This window comes from Aedes aegypti, chromosome 2 (assembly GCF_002204515.2).
Source record: "Aedes aegypti strain LVP_AGWG chromosome 2, AaegL5.0 Primary Assembly, whole genome shotgun sequence".
Classification (NCBI taxonomy): domain Eukaryota; kingdom Metazoa; phylum Arthropoda; class Insecta; order Diptera; family Culicidae; genus Aedes; species Aedes aegypti.
The window spans coordinates 102,989,505-103,014,453 of record NC_035108.1 but is presented as its reverse complement, the minus strand read 5'-3'; the positions used below and the strand labels follow the sequence as shown (position 1 = coordinate 103,014,453).

The following is a 24,949-nucleotide window of genomic DNA, read 5'->3' as shown; positions in this document are numbered from 1 at the left end:
CCCATCTTTGACCCATCGGTGTAAAATACAACAGACCCTGGACGTAAACTTGGCCCACCAGATTCCCACGTATTGCGGTTTGGTTTAACCACTTTGAAGGGCACATCATAGTTTGTCTTCGTTATCATCCAGTCTTCTACTGTTTTTATATCTGAGTTCAAGTTGAATTCCTTGATGATCTTCAAGTGTCCCATCAGATCACCATCTAGTATTTTATTGTAACGGATAAATTGCAAGGCATTTTTTGCAGCTTGCAGTTTAACAAATTGATGCAAAGGTAGTAAATTGAGAAGGGCATCCAAAGCAACTGATGGTGTGCTTTTCATTGCCCCAGTCATAGATATACACGCAAGCCTTTGTAACTTAGCTAACTTCTTTTGAGTGGTTACCTCATTTGTTTTAGGCCACCACACCAGTGAAGCGTAAGTAATTTTAGGTCGCACTATTGCTGAATAAATCCAATGTACCATGTTTGGGCGTAGGCCCCAGGTTTTCCCCAAGGCTTTATTGCAGACCCACAGGGCATTTGTACCCTTAGTTATGATCTTATTTAGATGAGAATTCCAGTTCAATTTCTTGTCCAGAGTTACACCAAGGTGTTTTACTTCTTCCGAGAACTGAATTCGAATTCCATCCAAAAAAGGCTGTTTGAGGTTCACCTTTTTCCTCCTTGTAAAAGGAACAATAACTGTTTTCGAAGGGTTTACATTTAAGCCCTCACTTCTGCACCATTTGAGAGTACTGTTTAACGCAGATTGCAACCGATTGGAGATTGTGTCATCATATTTTCCACGAATCACAATGGCCACATCATCTGCGTATCCAATAACCTCAAAACCTTGATCCTTTAGATTTTTAAGGAGTTCGTCTACTACTAACGACCAAAGTAAGGGCGATAATACTCCTCCCTGAGGACATCCCTTCTTAGATCTTATAGATAGTTGCGCACCTCCCAGATCAGCGGATATCTCCCGATCTCTGAGCATAGCCATTACCCATTCAATAATGCTTTTATCCAAGCCCCTTGTTTCCATTGCTGATCTTATGGAGCTGTAGGATGCATTATCGAATGCTCCTTCGATGTCGAGAAATGCAACCACGGCTATTTCTTTGGCTTCAAGTGATTTCTCGATCTTACTCACTAGCGTCTGTAGTGCTGTAATAGTAGATTTACCCGTTTGATACGCAAATTGATATTTGCAAAGAGGCATTTCTATTAAGCTTGTTGACTTGATGAAATCATCAATTATTTTTTCCATTGTCCTTAGCAAAACAGACGAAAGGCTTATGGGTCTAAAGGCTTTGGGAGTTGTTTTATCCCTTTTGCCAGCTTTAGGAATAAAAACAACTCGAACCTTTCGCCATGCCTTAGGAATGTAAGACAGTGTAACGCTGGCCTTAAAAATTTCAGTAAGGAGCGGACAAAGCGCCTCCTTCCCTTGTTGTAGCAGAGCTGGGAAAATTTCATCTTTCCCGGAAGATTTGAAGGGCTGAAAAGAACTCAGTGCCCATTCGACCTTCGATGGAGTGAAGATTTCACAAGCTTACTGATAGGCATTTGTAGACCATATATGTCCTACCTTATCTAGAACCTGCTCTTCAACCGAATATGGGATCGATCCTGGGAAATGAGCTCTCATCATTACTTCTAATGTTTTAGAAGAATCAACAGTAAAACTGCCATCCTCCTTTTTGACGCTGCCTAGACCATTGGAGTGGTCTTTCGAAAGGACTTTGTGAAGCCTTGCGGCAGTAGGGGCACTGTTGATGTTTTCACATACCCGTCTCCAGTCCTTACGTTTGGCTTGACGTAATTCTTTGTTATATTCTGTTAGAGCTTTTTTGTATTGAACCCAATCAGAAGTAATTTTTGCTCTATTGAATAACCGCCTGGATTTCTTCCTCAATTCTGCCAATTTGTCATTCCACCAAGGCACATCCCTGTTAGAGGACCTTTGTTGAATAGGACAGCTAGCATGCCCGGATAAAAAATACAATACAAAAACAATATAGCGTACTGTAACAGTACCATTCAATATATTGGAAATACAATACAGTATATTGTACAATGACAATACAATTACAGTACAATATATTGTTTTGAACAGTTCACTGTATTGTATATTAGATTTTGGCAATGTAATGTATGGGTGGTTAAGTATCGTAACAATACAAATATATATTTTTTCTCATACATATATTTTGAAAATACAATACGATATATTGTTCATGTATTGTCTTGATTAGCAATTCGTGTATTGTTGTACAATACAAAAACAATTCAACGAACTGTATTTCAATTAGTGATGAAAAGTATAGTATTTGTTTTTTTTTTTATGGATTGTCATCCAACTTACCGGATATTCGTGCCAACAGTAGCAAAATAATTTTAACTCCTTTGAAGTAAAGATATTTATCATGGTTGCATTCGTCGTTACAGCTAATGTCAAGTGACTTCTACAAAACTACTCTTTTTTTAATTTTTGAATATTTTTCACCCAACGTTTCTTGCTTTCTGAAATTGTTTTGTTTACTTCTTTCAGCCAAGCTACATAGAAAAAAGCAACAGTTGTTTTATGCGAAAATAGGAATTTGACCAAAATTGTAAGGTATAAAACCAATAAAAAAAACAATACAGTGTTCTGTTACAATATATTATATTGTTCTTGAATTGTATATTCAAACAAGAATAATGTTGCTTCGACATTCAATTACAATACGCTGTATTGTATCCAATACGTTATATTGTACATTAATGGTTTATTCCATTCACTGAATGATACGTTTTTATCCGGGTGGTACGATGAGATCATTTGGTGAATGATCCCATCTGAGGCCTTATCCAGTTGAGAAACAGTCGTAAACTGTTCACCATCGTATGAATTTTTGTTTATTAAATGAAAACGATAGAGGTCCCAGTTGGTTTTTTTAGGGTTTCTATAGCTTTCTTCTATTGCTGATCCAGCTTTATAATCAAACCGGATGTGTTTGTGATCTGACAATGATTCTTCATTGGAAACATGCCAATTCACAATATTGCCCGACAGTAGGTCACTACAGATCGTAAGATCCAGCACCTCCTGTCGGATAGCATTTATAAAAGTAGGAGAATCCCCTCTGTTACATAGGTCAATTTTGTTGGACGATAAGTAATTCAAAAGATCTTCTCCTCTTTTATTGATACCCGTGCTGCTCCAAATTGTATGATGGGCATTTGCATCGCACCCTATTATAAATTGAGCGTTTATTTTTCTACAGTAGTTTACAAAATCAACAACCAAAGATGGAGGCACGTCTTCAACGTCTCCAGGAAAGTAAGCAGAAGCAATACATACCTCCGTTCTTCCACGAATTGTTGGTACCTCAATCTTAATCGCAACAATGTCTCTTGATATAAATTCTGTAATTGGGACAAATTTTATGTCCCTATTTACTAAAATTGCTGTCCTTGGTTTGGACTGACTATCGTCATACAAAAGTTTACTATTTTGCGAAGAGCAGCCAAGTACCCTACCATTCTTGAATTAGTCCCACGCCAATATTTTCTTTCGTGAACCTTCTATTGAGCACTGCTGACGCACCCTTTGCATGGTGAAGGTTCACTTGAATAATTTTTATAAGATTCATGTTTGTAAATCATTATTTTTAATTACTGATTTTATTAGCTTAGACTTACCTTCTTTCCAGGGGCACTCTATTCCCGTTCCAGACGGCATTGAATCGTCGACTTCTTAGTTGTACTGGGTATATCACTGGTGGTTTTATTGTTACCATGGGCATTTGATTGCCCTTGGATGTTTAAACCTCCGTGCCCGGCACATGTTTGATGAGAGTTGACCTGTTCAGTCGTTTTTCCCGGAGAGGGTTTTAGAAGCCCTCTGCCAAGTCCACTTGTCCCTGGAATTGCTAAGTTTTGTTGGACTTGAATAGAATCCATGACAGTATCTTCTGGGACATTCTTAGGGTTTTGATCAGAAGCAACTATTTTCACAGGGCGTTTCTTTTTCATGAGAATCTGCCCGTATCTGTAGTTAAGTACAAACTGCCTTTCACCAAGTTTACGCAAAGAAGAGTCATCAACAGATAGCACAAGCTCTACATGATCACCTTTGACGTGGCGCCTAAGAATCCTCCACGTGTCAGTGTAGAGATTGTCATTCTGACTCTCAATGAGTGAAAGTATCATATCATTGCTATACTTTGCACTAAATGCGAAGAAAGATACTAGCTCGTCGGGACGAGGGATTTTATCTTCGTCCACTACCACCAGGTCAGCTTCTTCCCAAAGGCTCAAAGACGGGACCTTGTTCTTAACCCAATCTGCAGTGTGTTTATCCTGGCATGTGAGCACTAAAAACCCAGGCCGGAACCTACAGCAAGCAAATTTTGGTTTGAACTGTTCCCGTCTTTGTTGTATAACCTCCAGCAAAAGAGCTTCTTGAACAACTTGTTGTTGGTTGTTAGAAAGCTCTACAGCAGGATATTTCTTAGGCATGATCCCTACCCTTACCCTACTGGCAATTTCACCATACGATGGCGCTGGAAGAGCATCACGTACCCTATCGCGCATTGTTTTTGAATCGCGTGAGTGTCCAGAGTTTATCGAATCCCTAGCATTTACTCCCACGTTGCGATCGGCTGTTAATGTTTCGTTCGATTGGAAGGCAATATTAGAACGTACCTCCTGGGGAAGAGCTTTAGCAACCCTGTTACCCACGTTTCGGTCGATTGTTACCATTAAATCCGATTGGGAGGCAATAGTGTTACTTACCTCTTGGGGTTGGGCTTTATCAACCCTGTTACCCACATTCCGATCGGCGTATGTCATCGCATTCAATTTGGAGGCGATATTCGAACTTACCTCCTGGGATTGGGCTTTATCAACCCTTTTGCCCATGTTACCTGCTTGTGGGGGCCTGACGTCCCGAATCTTTTTTTGGGCCGGCTTTTCATCGCTGCTGATGGTGCGGTCCAGATCATTCCTCTGCCTTTTCGGAGTACTTACAAAGGGGGCCTTAGCCCACTCCCTTGCTTCAGCATAGTCCATACCACCTTTTATCATCTTGTGAAGCCGTCTACGCGCCGAACCACACAAACCTCGACGTTTCCCTTGCACTTTACGATCTCCATCATTTGTTTCTCCCCCCTTATCACTGATCTTTTTATCATCTTTTGGTACCACCAGTGGTGGTGGTTTCAATGGTCGTATGGTGACGTTCACACTGTCCTCATCATTATCGGACATACTATCATCTAGCTCTTTGAGCGGAGAATTCAGAATCGATGGAGATGGGGTATGCACATCAACAAGCGAATCACTTTGAAGCCCATCATCAAAATTATCTTCACTGGTTTCCATAATGCACAGCGTTCAAATATGTTTAACGTTCACTGTTAACTGCTCGAATTTCCCCCCGAACTTATCAGAGACTGATTTGTATGGCACACACGTCTAAGAGCTGGTTGTAGTAACCGAAGACACTGATAACACAACTGTGTATCTGCACACTGCCGTACAACGGGAGCTCACTGCGGCATACAAATGGCTATCAGGCTTTTTATCGCACAAAGATATATCTCCGTCACGGCCCACGAGGAATGAAAATCTTTATCGGGATATTTCGGCGTATTCTTGATGAATTCGCTTATAATTTCATGGAATAATAGTGAGTATTTCCACGATTAACACTATTCTACATTTTTAACAGCCGATTGGCTTAGAAAGCACCTAGTAAATCACTTATTCCCGAGAGCACAAAATTATTCGCGAGTTTCTGATCGACAGTCACTCACTGACAGATGTCAGTGACAGTTTAGGGTTTACCAAAGGCCAAAGAGAGCATGCAGACTTACCTTTTTATCCCCAGGGGCTGCCTATCCTACGTTCTCTAACGGTACGACGGCCTATGCCGCCGGATGCTGGACGCCTTTCGCTCACACCACTTCACCGCGCGGACACTTCAAATCAGCGGGCCAGCAAAATTGCCTCACCGTACTATTCCCACACTAATTTCGGGTTTGGGGTCTCGTTTAGAGGTTTCGTTTCTTCCTCCACCGGTACATCACACTGGCTACTTTCGGGGCACGCCAGAAACACGCGGTCACACCTCAGGGCCTTTTCACCTGGTCCCTGACACTTCTCGACTGCGCTGGGCACTCCCGGGTAACTATTCACTCCACTCCGTTCCACTAATCTTCTTCGCGGCCAAATTAGGCTATTAGGTTTTTAATTAAGATTTTGGGGTTCACTTTCGGCTACGCACACTGAATATCGGGTATCCTTTAATCTCGCCAAACACGTCCGTATTCCACGAGCCACAAGTACCGAGAGAGCGATCTTCTATCCCTCCGATCGAGTCGGAAACAGCATCGCATGGTCTAAACTTTTTGACCTTCCCATTTTTGCCCATTCGTATCGCGAGTGGGGTTTTAGAACAGCGGGGGATACTGAGCTTGAGACGTTTTTCCGACGGCGTGTTGATAGGCGAGTTTTTCAAAATAAATTTAGTTTTTATTGGATTGTGAGTATATATAATTTTTGTTTTGTAAGGGGCTACCCCGCTTGGCATAAAGTCATTTGGCATAAAGCCATTTGGCATAAAGTCATTTGGCATGTGGTCATTTCGCATAATGGTCATTTGGCATAATGGACGTTTGGCATAAAAGAAAAGAAATTAGAAATTTAAATAGTGTTACTTAAAAGAAGATCTGGTGATCAAAAGAAGGGAAAATCGTCGATGAAAATGTTAGTAGTTATAATGCCAACGTAGGAAAGAAGGCAAAATTGTCAATAAAAATGTTAGTATTCACAATGCAAACCACTAGTTCAACAATGTAATGAGAAAGAACAGCCTATGACCAAAAGAAGGGAAAATAACATATGAGAATGTTAGCAATGGTAATGCCAAAAACATAGCAACTCAGTTTTTAATGATTATGCCAAACGTCCATTATGCCAAATGACTATATGCCAAACGACCGTTATGCCAAATTATTTTATGCCAAACGACTTTATGCCAAATGACTTTATGCCAAATGACGTCCCCCCCAACCAAATCGTACAAGCGCTTCGCAAGGAATGATGTTTTTCCGGAGTGTTTCTTTCCTAACTGAGCAATCATTCAGTTTACCATGTAACACTTTTAATGTACAGCTATATTACCCGAAATTTGTTCTCGTGTTGAAACGAAATGAATATCAAATAACCTGTTGATCGGAACTGTGCGAAAATCAAAATCTGCGACATAATCTGAACACCGTTCCGAAAAACCTAAAGAAGACGTGCTGCTAAACAAAAGTTGATAAGCTGGAATTTATACATAATGTCTTACATTCTGATAATCCTGATCCCTACTATTTGTCCTGCTCTTGCGTTTCATTCGTCCCATTCGGACAGTACGGCTTGATCAGATACTCCGAAAACTTTTTCACATTCTCCACACCGCGAACCTCCTTGTCCAGCAAAGGCAGCTTAACCACATAGAAATCCTCGTACAGATCGGCTATCTGATCCAGATACTTGCCCTGCACCTTATAGCGAGCGGAGCACATCGCGCAAGGAGCCTGCCCCTCCCGTCGGAACAACAGCTGATTCACAATGATGTTATGGGTGTCGATGCCACACTTGGTCAACTCCTGCACCAATCGCTCCGTTTCGTACAGCGACAGGAACTCGGCAATGCAAACGCAGACGAAGGTTGTTTGATCCTGAAAAATGAACATTGCCATGTGAATATCGAATGTTTCTCCCAACTCTGCCGGATCACTTACCGGATTCCGGAACTGTTCGTTCACTTGCCGGATGATGGTCAGCATTTCCTCCAGTTTACCCGTCAGCGTGTCGGCATTGAAATCCTGCATTCCGAACAACGATCCCATTTGCGATATGAACGGAGCCAGCTTCATTTTTAACATCAGCAGCTTTCCCAGCCCCTTCTCCACTACCTGAGGGAACGACAGCAGTCGCAGTGTGTGACCCGTGGGAGCTGTATCGAATACCACCACCGAAAAGTTCATAGCCTTCACTAGCCTGCAATGAAGATAGTCATTTATTCAATCTATCTTTCCCAATCACTAATTCAGAACCTGGAACTCGTGCGTTTTTAAATATCGATGCCTCAACGTTATTTTAGAAAGGAGTTGTCTTCTGAACAGTTGAAGTTTTTTAATTTTGATATAAGAATATAAGATATCTTTGCACTTAACAGTCCAAGTAATTACAAGCATTATATCATAGCATTATTTTGATCAGAAACCAGCAACGTTTGCATTAAAAATGTTATATTGCATTTATTCAATAATATCCTAAGCACTTACTTCATCACCTCCGCGTAGCTCATTGCCTCATCAATTCCCGGTAGGGCGCCAATGATCTCCTGGAACACCCCTTTGCTCAGCTTCATCGCAGAGTTCTCCCCCTCAAAATACTCATCCGGCAGCTCGTTCAGGCCCACATTAGGATCAATCTCCATCGCAAACAGATTGTTGAACCCATTCACCTTGGTCGGCACTTTCGTGAACTTCTGATCGAACGCATCGGAAATGTTGTGGGCCGGATCCGTCGAGATGATCAGCACCGATTCCCGTACCTTCGCCAACTGCACGGCCAGGCTGCAACTGTAACGAAAAAGGTTCCCCGATTGTCCAATCGAAAAGACACGTAATTATCATATTTCAACAAACCTGCAAGTTGTTTTGCCAACACCTCCTTTTCCGCCGACGAAAACCCACTTGAGCGTTTCCTGGTCGATTATGTTTTCCAGGCTGGGGGCGAGCGGTTCGAAATCGGTATCCATTCTGAGCGGAAGCCTGGAAGAACAAACCCCTGTATCAGTTTGATTCGCGGACGAAAAACTAGCAACAATTATGAAATTCCAGTCATTTTTACCTGATTAATTCTAATAAAACACGTCTGCCTTTCGGATTCAACACTCGCAGAACAAAGTTTCACTTTGCAAAACCTTTGCCCTCGAGCAGCTGTCAAAAAATCGTACACGCTCGTTCAATTCTACTCAAAAGAGAGTAACTTTGACTCACTTTTGAAGTTTCAAGTTAGCTGTCAAAAGTGAGTAACTTTATTTTATCAAAGTGAGTAACTTTTTACTCAACCATGAAAGAAAACGACCTTACTCACTTTTGAGTAAACACAAACATATTTGACTCACTTTGTAAACGTCAAAGACTTGTGAAAATTTCGCGCGCTCGAACTGACAAATCCTCCGTTGTGGTGAAATTTCTTCCGTCGCCGTGATGTCGGACTGTTTTCAAAAACAGTCGAGATAAAAGCCGAGCCGGCAGAGCGCTTCGGAAGTCCAACCGGCGAATTCCAGATTAGTGCTGCGAAGTCAATAATCCTGATATCAAGTGAAGCGAGGTCGGATTGAAAATGACCAAGGTTTTGATCAAATAACCGCAAAAAAAAATAAAAACTGTAAGTTTTACCTTCGTTCTTTTTATTGGACTAATTAACAATTCTTTACAGTCTAACCGGGAAGGCTACTGGATCGGTCAAACTACATCCTCCATGACTTTCATCAATGCCCCAGATATTTATAACATCCGGGGATCCATTCCAGAGCAGCGAAAATTTCAACACAAATATCACAATTTTTTTTACTTGTTATCATGTATTATTATTATGTATTATATATGAGATAATGAATAAATGTTATGCTCTTTGTATATTTCTTCTGATTTTATAAATAACATAATACATTTATTTCCAAAATTATTATTTCCTGAAGTGAGTGACATCTACTCACTTTCGCAAATTTCAGATTAAACGAAGTGAGTAAGTGTTACTCCCATATTGACATTTGACTATGTTACTCTAAAGTGAGTAACGATGGTGTTACTCACTTTTGAGCAGTTCCACTTTGTTCCGAAGTGAGTCGAAATCTACTCACTTTTGAGTAGATCTAAACGAGCGTGTAGCGCAGGAGTACACTGTAAACTCGGCAGTACCCATTAATGTATAAAAAATGCCCACTTTTTCCTGATATATGGAGCTGTCAAAATAACGGGTAATTTTTAATTTCACATAAAGAGTATTTTTTGCCCATTTTCTTGTTCCAAAGATATACTCTTTAATGGGTGAAAATTGTCTTCAGCTCGTGCTGAGCAAATGTTTCTCAACATTAGAATTAAAAGTTTCATTTGTTTAAGTTTTTGTGAGGAATCTAGGACCAATAGGGTCCTAAAGCCCTGTCACAATTTTAGTGCCAAACGCTTAAGTTTAGGTCAAAAACACATGTTTACTCAATTTTCTAATGTTTTCCGTTGGTTTAAGCCCAAAAAAATTTTTTCAGGATTTTGTCAAATCCTTTGGCTTAAACTCAAATTTTGGGTGTATTTTGTTTTCCGTGTCCCTTACGAAATGTCAGATAGGAACAACCCCAGTGGTCGAACTAAAACCCCTGTGGTGTTTTTGTCGACTCAGCGAACGTCAAACATGATCAAAAGTGTCAAGGTTCATTTATGGACCAAATTTTTCAATTAAAGTTTAAACATGATATAGCCATTATTTGAGCGGGAAAAATTGATAAAGTAGTTACAGTAACATGCTTTTTCAAGTTATTAAATAAAAACAAGATTTCATTAAAATTTTAGGACCCAATTGGCCGAAAAATGCAAGGAAATGAAGGTAAATGAAGCGAAATATATTTTAAATAGCATGAATGGGCTCACAAAAAAAAATATTTTGGTTTGAACGCAGGAAATACACCGGAAGACTTATCGGGACTTGGAATGCCAAACATCATCGGCTTGAGAAAATTAGCCATGTTGACTTCGAGACGTTCCGGCGCCACATAATATGAATCAAGGTCCAGGAAAAAGAATTCATTTCGCTTCCAAAGCTATGTATATGCTGATTGAAAGCGCATCAATTTGTATTCGATGTTTTTATAATAAATAAAGTTAACTGGTGTTATTAAAGGTATTTTACATTTCTCAGCATCCTTCCTTCTCAATTAACCGATATCTCGCATTGGAAAATTTAATCAATAAAAAGGGGTAAAATTTACCCGTTATCCAAGTTAAATCAAATCAGAATAATGGGTAAAATTTACTCCTTAAACTGACGTACAAGCCGTTTACTCTTTAAAGAGTACAGGCCCTTTACTCTTTTTATGAGTTAAACTAGTTTCTTTCAAAGAGGGTACTTTTTTACCCTTTAAAGGGTACTTTGACCTTACAGTGTAGGATTTGGATGTTCAGATGGTCCAGAGTAAAATGTATGAGCTTTTGAAACAGAACAAGAGTACATATTGAAAAGACCCGATTCACAATTTAGCTCAACCCAGGGATCGTTCAAATATTACGTAACGCGACAGGGGGAGGGAGGGGGTCTTACATAGTGTTACGGTTCATACAAAAATTTAAAATTTTCCATACAAAAGCTGTTACGTGGGGGAGGGAGGGGGTCTAAAATTGACAATTTTTGCGTTACGTAATATTTGAATGAACCCCCATCAAAACTTTGTTTTTTTTATAACACGGTCGTTTGCGAATACCCTTTAAAGAGTAACAATTCACCCATTTCCGCTAGAAGTGCCTCTCCACATTTAAAGAGTAAAGGCTGGTTTGCTACTGACAAGAAAAGGAATCGCCTATCTCGATGCGTGGGAAATTTCTTACGAGAAATGGTTCCGAAAATTACATTTTTCTGATCGCAGTACGCAGTTGTGAAGAAATGTCATTTCAAAGGGGGCTCTCCGTAGGAAATTTCTTGACCCATTCAGTCAAGGAATTCCTTTACTTTTCTTGAGCGAAACAGCATACTTAGCTTAAACACGGGTTACTCTTTAAAGCAAAGTATGCACCTCAACAGAAAAGTAATCGCCTATCTCGATGCGTGGAAAATTTCTTGCAAGAAATGGTCAAGAAAACATTTTTCTTTGATCGCAGTACGCAGTTGAAAAGAAATGTCATTTCAAATGGAGCTCACTGTAGAAAATTTCTTGACCATTTTCTTCCGCAGAGGTTTTTACTTTTCTTGAGCGAAACAGCATACTTAGCTTAATGGTTGATATCCACTTCGTAAGTACTGTGCAAAAGGATAGGACAAGTAATGACCAAGAAATACTTCAGCTGTCCAAATTATGGGTAGTATCCACTTCGTAAGTACTGTGCAAAAGGATAGGACAAGTAATGGCCAAGAAATACTTCAGCTGTCCAAATTACTTGAGCTGTATCCAGTTGACAAGTAGAGCTGATTTCGTAACATTGGTAACGCCTGCCGTACAAATCAAATGGAGCTGTCACTATTCCGTACGGAAAACGCTCAATTATTCCGCAAGTAAAAGTGACACTTCGCTCATTCTGGATCAGCTGTCAAAATTACTTTGGTAATTAGCAACAAATTGTACTTGACCGCTCTACTTAGGATGTGGATACCAGGTTTAACGGGTAAAAGCGGTTTATGTCAATGGATGGGTATTTTTTCAATGTTGCTGAACATCGATCGGAAACGCGAGGCACGATGAATTTTCGTAGGCATCAAAACAGAATCTGCGAATAAATACAAACAACCGTTCGGGCGCTTCATTCGTTCGTGTTTCATTTTCGGATCGCTGTTTCTCCCGACGCTATCATCGGGTGATTTTCCATCGCTCGATAATGTGAACGGTACGATCCACGGTGCCTGCTCTTCGCGAAGAACAGGAAAATATTCATTTCGATCATCTTCATGTGGGCTTGCAACAATCACGCTAAACTTGCTCCGCTCAAAAATGAGTGCCAAGCGCACAAAATTGGCCTCTTTTAGTGCAGCACAGATTCTGTGCAAAGGGGCTGTACACAGTTTTGTGCAAACGGTGGTAAACAAAACTGAATGAGTGAATTGCGCACAGAGGAGGAACGCTTGGAATGCGGAATTCATTTCCATTTTTGTTTTGCTACTGAAAACATAAAAAAAAAACATTCCAATTTTAAAGATTTTCAGAGATTTTTTCATTTGAATAGCCGAAGCAGAAGAAAATGGGGAAAAAACTTTCGTATTTGCGACCATCTTCCGGCTTTTCGCTAGAAAACATCTCAAAAACCTCCCCATCTTACCAACGGCCAACTGTTTGCTGCCGCGCGGGATATCATTGACAGTTCCGTTTCCATCGATCCCGGACAGCCGAAGGCCAAAACGTCGGCAACTCACAGAATGAGTGCGACCTACTCAGAATTTTCGCTCAGTCAGCCAGTTCTGCATTGGTTGCCTCATTATGTGTAGCTTTAACATATGCGCTGCGTGGGGCTGGCTTAGCGTGGAGTGTTTGCTTGACTTTACGAGAAGAAGCAACCTTGCAATGAATCACGAGAATGAATAGCGCGTGGATAAATGAATCCTAAGAGTGGAAAGGCTTCTCGAACCACTTATCGGTGTGTTCATTTTGCTTCTTCGGCGTTGTATCCGTTCGCTTTTTGCGATGCTCTTCGTGACGCAAAAATGAAAAATGAATTTTGGCGAATGTTGGATCGCGAAGATGCGTCGATCATTGTTCACGATGAAGATCCATCGCAACCATGATTTTTTTACCCATTGTGGAGGTGTTGAGTGTTCTACGAAAAGGGTAAAAATATAAGGCCCAAACGCAATGATAGCGGAACGGCAACGGAATGCGGTACCGGTTCGCCAGGATGAACCACACTATCTCGACTGAGCTGACAACGAATGAAATTGAACTAACACTGAGTCGACAAGCTTGTTGTAGTCTATGCTAGCGAACCGGTTCCGCTTTCCGTTGCCGTTCCGCTATCATTGCGTTTGGGCCTATACCCTTTTTTGGCAAAAATATTTTGCTGGGCGTTTTAATATAATGCAAACAAAAGAATTTCATCATGTAAAGTATTGTGCTCTGCAAGATAAATCCACGTAATGCGATTATCTGAAAATGTCGATATACCGTCGCAGTGATAATGAAAATCTCCAAATGTTTCAGATTTAGCAAATGTGAAACATTTGCGTCCATGAAGAACGAAAAAATCCAAGCCTACTTGAATTTTGACGTTGCGTTTGAATTGCGCGCATATTTTCTGCGCGTTACCGCCGCCGCTGGATGTGGATTTGAAATAAGCGCCGCAATAAAAATATAAGAATCAAAGAATAATTTGTTCCATTTTTTATTTAAATTCCCATTTTGGTTACAAATATAGGCATTAATATTCAGACACAGGTCTGTGAATGATGCGTCTAGCATCTTTTAAAGTTCGTCTTTTAGTTTCGTCGAAGATCTGGAAATTTGAAAGAAATTTGGTATAATTAATATACAATTTCAATATTTATATTTGAATATGGTATTTGTGAACAGAATTATACTAACTTGCGGGTACTTGGCGTCCTGGAAGTTGGTATGGCTCAACAAATGGCTCCTCCGTCAACCGATGGTGATCGCGCAGGAATGATTTTTCGATTTCAACTAATTTTTCACCCATTAATGAGTAAATTTTCACCAGTTTTTAACACTGTATGTGAGTTGAAAGAATGAGTATTTTTTACCCTTTTCATGATGGTGAAATTCCCCCATTTTTTGACAGATATGATTGCTATTTGATAATGCGTATTTTTTACCCATTAAAGGGTATTCGAAAACGACCGTGTAGAACGTTTATCTGAAAAGTTCAATTTACTTGTTTAGCGGTATCCAGTTTTTTTTTTTCAAATATTTTGAATCTACGTTAAAAACTAATGGCCGGTACGCTGATCATAAGTACTGTGCAAAAGGATAGGACAAGAAACAGTCAAGGAATGATTCCGCTACCGAAATTACTTGAGCTGTACGCTGCTGAGAAGTAGAGCTGATTTCATAACGTCGGTAACGCCTGCTGTACAAATCAAATGGAGCAGTCACTTTTCCTTACGGAAAAATGTGCCGCTCAATTATTCCGCAAGTAAAAGTGACACTTCGCTGATACTGGATCAGCTGTCAAAATTGCTTTGGTAAAAGAGATAAATTTTACTTGAGCGCTTTACGTTTAGGTGCATGCTACGCATAAACCAGAACCCAAATTTTCTAAATTTTCCGTGCCGTGGAAGTATATTAAAAACATATTTGAAATTACTACAGAGCAAAAACTAATGTAAAAATCCGATGTAACAACGATTGTAAGATACACAATCACATTTGAATCGATACTAAATTACATCCTTCTGACACACATAATAAAATCTCATTTACCACTGTTTTGCATGTGTGTAGTATTCATATATACCAAAGGTGAATATTGTACGCGCGATAAAAAGTTAGAATCGGGTTCTCGTCAAAGTTAGATTTTGGATTTTGGAAGTCAGGATCTATGAGAGATACCTAACTTCGGAAGTGGTGCATTCGATTCGCATCCTGATGCGCTATAATGAGCACTACATCCATACCCTCTTGCTTGAATACCAGCTAAGGGGCGGTCCATTAATTACGTAAGACAAATTTTGGGGTATTTCAACCCCCCTCCCCCCATGATAAGATTTTTTGTATGAAAATAAAAAATTAATTGTATGGCGCGTAAGAATTCTCAGAATCCCCCCTCCCCCCATCAACCCTTACGTAATTAATGGACTACCCCTAACTGCATTTTCTAACGATTGACCAAACTTACAATATTACCGTTGGTTTGACCACATTTAATCTGAAGGTTGTGAAATTATCTCATACAATCTAATAAATTTATTATTTTATTCACTAAACTTGAAAGTTATTGTGCATCCAGTTGAAAGATGGACTTTTGATATTTTTTTAACGACCGTTTCAAACACTCTCTCATAACGAGGGGTTATTCAAATCCATTAGTTGAATCACCCCTTTCCTGTTTGTTGTCATAAAAAAATATGTTTGTAAACATTAACTCGCATTCCCTGTCGTCTATTATTGTGCATTTCTTGTCGGAAAGTGGATACAAAGTTTCAAGAAGGTAAAATAAACTATGTTTTAGTGAATTTTTGATCGTCTCCGCTAATCATGAGTGTTATTATTTGATTGCTTAGATATGGAAAACGCCGGGTATAGTGTACCCAACTAACATTCACTCATTTAACAAACACCATTATGGCAGTTTTATCCAGCATCATGTTTTATAACATTTTAACAATTTCCATGGCCAACCTTTGTTAAAGCATTGTTCACACAAATTTGGAGAAACTTTAAAGCATGTCGTTGAATACCAACTTTATTTTTCAGCTTTAAAAATGTTTTACAAGCATTTAGTTCAGCTTTTATACGGCTGGTCTAAAAATAATCATAGACTAATAAAAACAAAAAATATTTTTCTAGGCATTTTACTTTATAAATACTATTATTATGATAGTATAACAATCCTATTTAAAAATCGCCTGTATACTGGATTCGAACTCGAGACCTTCCAATCGTCAGCGGTATGCCTTGCCATCTGCACCATCCTAGAATTGATGATTATACCGTCCAGTGCAAAATATAAACTTCTCATAGCTGAATATTGACCATGTTCGAGCTTCTATTCGACAACATCTAATCAACACATGGTACGCTAATCTACAACTGAACAAGCATATTATTCAGCTGCTGTTTAGTGCTGATCCAAGCTGAGTTCAGTCGGCTATTTTTAGCGCACAGTGAGAAAATTTATGTCGATGTTGGTCAAAATAATGTTTATTTACACAAAGTTAAAACAGTCTGAAATGATTAATCTAATTTCATAATAAGTTTTAGTTTGTTCAAAACTGATTAATTAACTTAAATAATTTTATACATTAAAGTTTTATTATTTTTTTATTTGTATTTTTCATAAACCTATTACATATGCATTGAAGTAAAAGTTCTCTGTGTGAATATATTTGAATCTTTTGAAGGGTTAGTCCTCAGAACCCACCTGAATAGAAAAATATTCGAATATCTTGATGCGATTTTTATTTTCAGAAATGGCCAAGTAAATCATTTTTCTTAGAGCGCAGTATTTATTCAGTCGTAAAGAAATGTAATTTCAAATGTAGCTGGCTATAGAGTTTATTTAATCAATTCTGTTAAAGAAATTTCCATTTATCTTGTACGGAAAAACATCCCGAGCAGGCGAAAAGAGGTTAGCAATAGAAAGTATAAAGTCATATTTAGATTCTGCAAGATTTTACCAATAGCTGTGAGCTAATCATTAGATCTGCGTACATCAAATTTTTCATAGGTTTAGTAGTTCCAGGAACAAAATTTTGATATTGTCTTCAGATATTTTATCTCTTATGTCAATCAAGTCAACATCACGCTTTGTTTGTCAGTACTTTGCTCCTACTCGGAATACTTAGCTTAATGTTTATTTTTGTTTTTCACAATAATTCTGCATTTCTGGAGACTGACCATGTTTATTTTCTGAACAGCTATTTTAAAAGTTTTAGAGCAGCCGTAACGGTGCGCGACTAAACTAAATTACATAGCGCAGTATCATTACGCTGATCCGTACCGGGCGCTGCTAACCGGGGTAGCAAAATGACAGCGCTCCCTTCGGAAAGCATCGGGTGAGCAAATTTAGCAGCGCGATAGTTGCGCTGCTATTCGATTTGAATTCAAGCATATGGTGTGGGATATGAAATTCTGGTTGGAGTTTTGGAAATCTGATGCGCATGAAGTAGAAATTTCAAAATTTTGGGAATTCGGGTAAACCTTCAAGATTTTGATAAGAATACTAGGAATCTGATGCAATTATTGAAAATCCGATAGAAGTTTATGAAATATTCGAAAATCCTCGTAAGAATTTATCGATTTCGGAGAATTATGGGATTTTGGGATTCCGACTGGAATTTACGGGATTCCGCCTGGAATCCTCGGGATTTCGACTGAAAGCCTAGGGATTCCGACTGAAAGCCTAGGGATTCCGACTGGAATCCTTGGGATTCCGACTGGAATCCTTGGGATTCCGACTGGAATCCTTGAGATTCCGACTGGAATCCTTGGGATTCCGACTGGAATCCTTGGGATTCTGACTGGAATTGGAAAGAGATTTTGATAAGAATACCGATTGGAATCCTTGGGATTCCTACTGGAATTCTTGGGATTCCGACTAGAATCCTTGGAATTCCGACTGGAATCCTTAGAATTCCGACTGGAATCCTCGGGATTCTGACTGGAATTGGAAAGAGATTTTGATAAGAATACCGACTGGAATCCTTCGAATTCCGACTGGAATCCTTGGGATTCCGACTGGAATCCTTGGAAGTGCGACTGGAATCTTCGGGATTCCGGCTGGAATCCTTGGGATATCGTCTGGAATCCTTGGGATATCGTCTGGAATCCTCGGGATTTCAGCTGGAATCTTGGGGATTCCGGCTGGAATCCTCGGGATTCAGACTAGAGTCCTCGGGATTCCAGTCGGAATCCCAAGGATTCCAGTTGGAATCCCAAGGATTCCAGTCGGAATCCCAAGGATTCCAGTCGGAATCCCAAGGATTCCAGTCGGAATCCCAAGGATTCCAGTCGGAATCCCAAGGATTCCAGTCGGAATCCCAAGGATTCCAGTCGGAATCCCAAGGATTCCAGTCGGAATCCCAAGGATTCCAGTCGGAATCCCAAGGATTCCAGTCGGAATCCCAAGGATTCCAGTCGGAATCCCAAGGATTCCAGTCGGAATCCCAAGGATTCCAGTCGGAATCCCAAGGATTCCAGTCGGAATCCCAAGGATTCCAGTCGGAATCCCAAGGATTCCAGTCGGAATCCCAAGGATTCCAGTCGGAATCCCAAGGATTCCAGTCGGAATGCCAAGGATTCCAGTCGGAATCCCAAGGATTCCAGTCGGAATCCCAAGGATTCCAGTCGGAATCCCAAGGATTCCAGTCGGAATCCCAAGGATTCCAGTCGGAATCCCAAGGATTCCAGTCGGAATCCCAAGGATTCCAGTCGGAATCCCAAGGATTCCAGTCCAGTCGGAATCCCAAGGATTCCAGTCGGATCCCAAGGATTCCAGTCGGAATCCCAAGGATTCCAGTCGGAATCCCAAGGATTCCAGTCGGAATCCCAAGGATTCCAGTCGGAATCCCAAGGATTCCAGTCGGAATCCCAAGGATTCCAGTCGGAATCCCAAGGATTCCAGTCGGAATCCCAAGGATTCCAGTCGGAATCCCAAGGATTCCAGTCGGAATCCCAAGGATTCCAGTCGGAATCCCAAGGATTCCAGTCGGAATCCCAAGGATTCCAGTCGGAATCCCAAGGATTCCAGTCGGAATCCCAAGGATTCCAGTCGGAATCCCAAGGATTCCAGTCGGAATCCCAAGGATTCCAGTCGGAATCCCAAGGATTCCAGTCGGAATCCCAAGGATTCCAGTCGGAATCCCAAGGATTCCAGTCGGAATCCCAAGGATTCCAGTCGGAATCCCAAGGATTCCAGTCGGAATCCCAAGGATTCCAGTCGGAATCCCAAGGATTCCAGTCGGAATCCCAAGGATTCCAGTCGGAATCCCAAGGATTCCAGTCGAAATCCCAAGGATTCCACTCGGATTCATAAACAATCTCAAAAATTTCCGATGGAATTCTAATAATTCCGCACCAGAATATAATAGATATGCCAGCAGAGTTACAAAAATTCCCAACCTGAATTGATCACCATTATTTTCACAACTCATATGTTAACCCAAAAAGCAACGACCGGTACGGAAACGAGTTACTAAATATGGTAGCCACCGGTGTGAGAATGAGTGACTAAACTAAAATGACAACTCTGGGGGTGATCATTTTAATCACTCGAATAGTCGCCCCCGTTAAAGATGCTCTTAAGATAGCATAATTTATGAGCTTTGAAATGCATTCGGAACTCAACCCGAATTTCGGATATTTTGTCCATTTTATGAAATTTAGCTATAGTGTGATCGCTTTTACAAGGTTTATTTATTGCTGAACAATGTGATTGTTAAACGTCATTTTGGCCTCTATTGGATCAACTGTTCTTATAATATACTGAAGCTGAATTAGGATTTTATAAGACATTTCAAGCATAATTCTTCAATCCGACGTATCTGCAAAAATAAACAAATCGAGATTTGCTTTGCATGGGCTTGACAAACGCGTAATCTACATATTGAGCCTATAAAAGTATTCCTAAAACCATTTTTCGCTTTTTTGAAATAAATTTCAATTCTGTCCTATGTGCACTTTACTCAGTGTTTCAATTTGGCTACATACACCCTACGTTTCTAGAGCGACTCAACTGTCAACATTTTTCATTCTAGCACATACACCGTACATATGCTCATAGTAAAGCGACCCATATGCAAAATCAATCCATAAAATTTTAATTAGCAGATACGTCATACTGTTTGGGAATCACTAAACATGTTGGAAATCGAGAAATTCGGATTTCCACAGCTGCAGCTAGCTGACGCGTCGGCAAACTGATGTGGAACACCATCAATATTCGGTTCTAGACAATATTTCTTACCAAATTTCTCACAAGAACTGTCCTCCATCTACTTTTCTTATTCACGGCTCCGTCAGGTGCTCCTGTTAGTTAAGATGAAATTGGAATCATTCGGAAACCAATATTCGTTGTATAGTTGAACGTAAAAACTATTGGAGGTGCACTGTTGCACTGCTACACATCAGCACGCCCCTCGGTGTGCACAACTGGAGAATGCAACTCCATGCGACTGCAGAATCCATCTCTGCTAAACCGGCAACAGCAGCAAATGTTGGCGGTTATTTTTCATTACTGTTTTTCGATTCAACGCGTCCAAACGTGTTTTCTATTCGCTAGTAAATAAAAGTTGTTCGAAAGTATTTCTCGCGAGTTTATCATTTCGTGCTTCCTATCCCGATTCCCATACGCTGTTCTCTGCTGCCGTTTGTCCACCTGCGCCATCAAAAACTAACTTTATTAAGTTTTATGGGAATTTGCAAACCGGTGTATGTGCAACTACAAAACAATACTGGTGTATATGACGTGACGCATGTGAAAAACGAACTGTCAAACCGACGCATCAAGCAAGGTGTATGTATCAATCAAGGTATGATATCGACGAACCATCAAGGTGTATGTGAGCAGCACAAAGCAAAAAGGTTTATTCGATAATTTTACCAGTTTTTCAATCTAATTCAAAACAAATCCGAATTGTTTAATAGTGGTTAGAAACAGTGTTCTTTTTTCAACTTATAGTAGATACAGTAATAGAAAAAATGCAAAACATTTTAAATAGGATTTAAAATGCTTAGCAATATATTGCATTGCATTTTTCTCGAATCCTTCCGAATGTTAGTTACGCCTATTTGAAAAATCATGCTTGATTTATTCAGCTCTTATTCATGCTTATGTTAAACATGTGGGAATAGCTGAAGTGCGACGCAAGTAAAACGTTAGTTCGTCTTCTGAATATCCTTTTATACATATATATTTGATTAGTGGAATATTGGCTTTTTAATTGGGGGAAACATGTCTTATTCAGCTCATTTGTAGAACAATCTTGACTAGTCGAATGAGACTCTTTGGAAACGTTTAATAAGTGGCGATTCAACTTTTGTTCATTGTAATGCATAACGTTGAACATTGATCTAAGTGTGTGTTAAAAAAACACCTTCTCAGCTCTTTGTAGAGCAAATTTTTTATTCAGCTGCCATTACCATTATTGAACAATAATTAAACATGCATGCTTGTTTGTGGCTCTGAATTGTTAGTTGGGTAGGTAATCCTACTTCGCCTGATTCCGATCGCAGTGCACTGAATATGTCCTACGAGGATGAAGAATATTTGGATCCGGGTTTCCAAAATGATCCTTTGCCATCTAGTTGCGGAGAAGTTGATCCTTCGGACGCGGAACAAAATCAACAAGACGACATCAATTCTACGTCCGACGCATGGTCAGAAGCTGACATGAACGCAGAAACCCGTAGACCGTCAGTACGAAACATCACCATCAATCCGTCACCCAAAGAGTACAAGCGTTACCAGTATCACTTCATAGGTGTGTTTTATTCACGGTTCTTTAAAACACAGCATCTTGCGGATCCGGTATGTAAACAAGATGTTTATGGATCATCAATCCGGAAGCTTCTCGACTGCATATGGATGGTTTGCAGACAATACATATCAAGAGAAGTTGTGGTGGAGCAGATTGACGACGAGAAACAAGTTCGGTGGTCGACGAAGGACTCCCCAGATGTCAGTGACCTGCACAAATTTGTGGTCTTCAAGGAAGGAAAAACCAAAAAGATCTATACAATTGCGGAACTTGATGAAAACTCTCGCACAGTGGTGAAATGGCGCGGGAAGGAAATTCAAGTGCATGTATATAAATATTCCACATCTGTTATTTCAAGCACAATTTGGGACCTTATCAATAAACGGCTTCTTCGCCCCGAGAAGAAAGATAGGGCTGGTGCCCCTACTACGGAGGAAGTTTTTAATAGGGTCCTAAAGCCCTGTCTCAATTTTAGTACCAAACGCTTAAGTTTAGGGCAGAAACACATGTTTACTCAATTTTTAATTGATTTTCATTGGTTTAAGTACAAAAAACATTTTTTTATGATTTTGTCACACCTTTTGGTTTAAACTCAAATGTTGGGTATATTTTGTTTTCCGTGTCCCTTCCGAAATGTCAGATAGGAACAACCCCAGTGTTCAAACTATATGCCCTGTGGCATTTTTGTCGAAAAAGTGACTGTCAAACAAGATCACAAGTGTCAAGGTTCATATTCGAAACAATTTTTAAAATTGAAGTTTAAAAATGTTATAGCCGTTATTTGAGCTGGAAAACTTGCTAAAGTAGTTGCAATAACATGCTCTTTCGTATTATTAAATAAAAACAAGAATTCATTAAACATTTTAGGACCCAATTGCATCCACCAGCTGAAAACGACGCACTCCCACTACACAGCTCTCCAATCTTCATGGATTAAATGGGCCAACTACATTCTATCGCAACCTGGCGATCAACGAGCTGCTCAAATTACTGAAGCTCCGCCTGATGAGTATTTACATTTATTCCGTGCCGCTCCGATGAGCGAAAGTGAACTCTTACAAGCAACTCGTCAAGGATTACAAGTGGTCCAAACAATGATTGCGAGTTTCAAGTCGGCTGTAAACAATTTGTGCCAGCGAGCCGGGACTGCTGTTAAGGATTTGAACGAGCTACAGTTGGAACTACATGAACTTAAGGCAAAGGTGGACAACTCACAGATTATGTTGGATGCAATGCAGACATCTCTACCTCCCCAGGAGTCCGAGTTTAGCAGAAAACTGGCTTCCCGTGTTACTGACATGCCAGATATCGATCATATTTAGAACATTACGCTTCTCAAAGATTATGACTGTAATTTTTCCTTCATTCCCAAATGTGTCTAAATTTATCAACTTTCAATGTCAATAAAATGAAGTTTGATTTTATTATTGTTTTTATTCGTTTTATTGTTATCACTTTCAGGTAATTCAAAGCTGTTATTCAGTTACAATAAGGTTACTCAAATCATTTGACGCAGTGTTGAACGTTCCACCTTGGCGATATCCACATTTTGTAAAAATTTTAGTACAATCATATTTAGTGAATCTGGTTAGCGTACTTCCTACTACCATGGATAATGAAGTGTTGTCTCCCTCTGTGTATGTACGTTTCAGATCCCTTTTAATCAGTCCAAAGATAATCTCATTGGGATTGTAAAACGGGCAATATGCGGGCAAGAATATGGGAATTATGCCCAATGAGCGCAAGTATTTGATAATGTTGTCATCGCAATGTATGCGGGCGCCATCCATCACCCACACAGAGTATCTGCCAGGATACGAATGAATGGTGCCACTAAGGGCCAGAGTTCTGCAACAATCGAAAAATTTTTGACGCGTGAAGGTTCCTTCTGTTTCGAAAGCGTCTACTATTCCCGACTGTCCGATGAAACACAACGAAGATACCCTAGGTCGCCTTCGTAACTCACCTCGATAAAGCAAACTCCTTCCAATCACTCCATAGCCTTTATTCCGGAGTATTTCAAGGTTGGCAAAAGCTACTTCGTCGAGAAAAAGTAGTTGATGGAAGTCCCAAGAAAATGAAGAGAGCTCTTGTTGAAATCGAAGTATTTCCGTTCCCCGAATTTGAATAGCTCGTCTCTCGAGTACTTTCCATGATAATCCGTTCGCATGGAGAATGTTGCAAATTGAAGATGCGCTTATGGAAACCCCAAAGTGATTGGCAAACAGTTTACGGGCTTCGTTTAGGTAAAGTACAGGTCGACGTTCGTATAGTCTTATCAACCATTCCCGTTTGTCCTTTCCAAACTTCCGGAATACACTAGCTTTTTTAGCTTTAGTTAGAAGTCCATCCTGCTCGTATTGCATAATCCATGAGTAGTACGTGTTTTTCCGTAGATCGTTGCCAACTGGATCCTCGAAAGTCCCAAAAAATAATGGCCATACAAACAATGGTACTTGGTGCTTACACTTGCCCGGCTTTCTTTCACGCACTCTAAAATTATATTTTTGTTCATTTTGAGCAAAATATGTTTCAATTTATGAATTTTGCTATGAAATGTTTAATTATTTACTGTTTATGTTTGGATTCAAACCTTCAACAAACAGAGATGAACTGTCAGTAGACTGACAGCGACCGTTTCGACGACCATTCAAATCAACGGCTGTTTGAAACAGTCGTGTTCAGTAAGGAACTGTACGTACAATATTAGAATTTAGAAATATTCTGTTGATCTGTTTTTAAATTTTAAAAAACATTGTGACAGTTAAGCATCAACATTCTAAAATGATGAAATTTGTAAGAGCTTCTTCTTCTTCTTCTTGGCATTACATCCTCACTGGGACAGAGCCTGCTTCTCAGCCTAGTGTTCTTATGTTCTCAGGAAAATCAAGGACATTTCCTTTACGAAAAGATCCTGGACCGACCGGGAATCAAACCCAGGCACCTTCACCATGACTTTGCTTTGTAGCCGCATTTTATGCATGAACCCAGTCAAACTTGGATTGTGCATGAAAAATAGTCATTAATGACTTTATTTATTTCTGAGTGTTCACTGTATTTTATACT

General features: G+C 39.9%; 1 protein-coding gene and 1 long non-coding RNA gene across 2 annotated transcripts; one reads left to right on the top strand and one right to left on the bottom strand.

Annotated features, from left to right (window-relative positions):
- Window positions 1–7,125: 7,125 nt before the first annotated feature.
- LOC5574421 (ATPase ASNA1 homolog) lies at window positions 7,126–9,026 on the bottom strand. The gene is made up of 5 exons (XM_001661388.2): window positions 8,888–9,026; window positions 8,683–8,808; window positions 8,317–8,616; window positions 7,771–8,029; window positions 7,126–7,707 (listed from the first exon to the last, which is right to left on the bottom strand). Exons 2-5 carry the CDS (start codon window positions 8,793–8,795, stop codon window positions 7,354–7,356), a joined length of 1,026 nt encoding a protein of 341 aa, XP_001661438.1. The 5' UTR covers window positions 8,796–8,808; window positions 8,888–9,026; the 3' UTR covers window positions 7,126–7,353.
- A 6,762-nt stretch (window positions 9,027–15,788) lies between these two features.
- Window positions 15,789–22,921, top strand: LOC110675855. Its single transcript, XR_002499853.1, has 2 exons — window positions 15,789–15,894; window positions 22,751–22,921. It is a non-coding gene; the product is annotated as an uncharacterized LOC110675855 (long non-coding RNA).
- The last annotated feature ends 2,028 nt before the right edge of the window (window positions 22,922–24,949 follow it).

Bases quoted from the DNA above. Each gene is read 5' to 3' on its own strand.
- LOC5574421 (XM_001661388.2), bottom strand. From the start codon at position 8,795: ATGGATACCGATTTCGAACCGCTCGCCCCCAGCCTGGAAAACATAATC. The intron at 8,617-8,682 runs GTTTGTTGAAAT...TTTTCGTTACAG, and splicing joins GTTGGCAAAACAACTTGCAG to TTGCAGCCTGGCCGTGCAGT. The intron at 7,708-7,770 runs GTAAGTGATCCG...TTCATTTTTCAG, and splicing joins ACGAACAGTTCCGGAATCCG to GATCAAACAACCTTCGTCTG.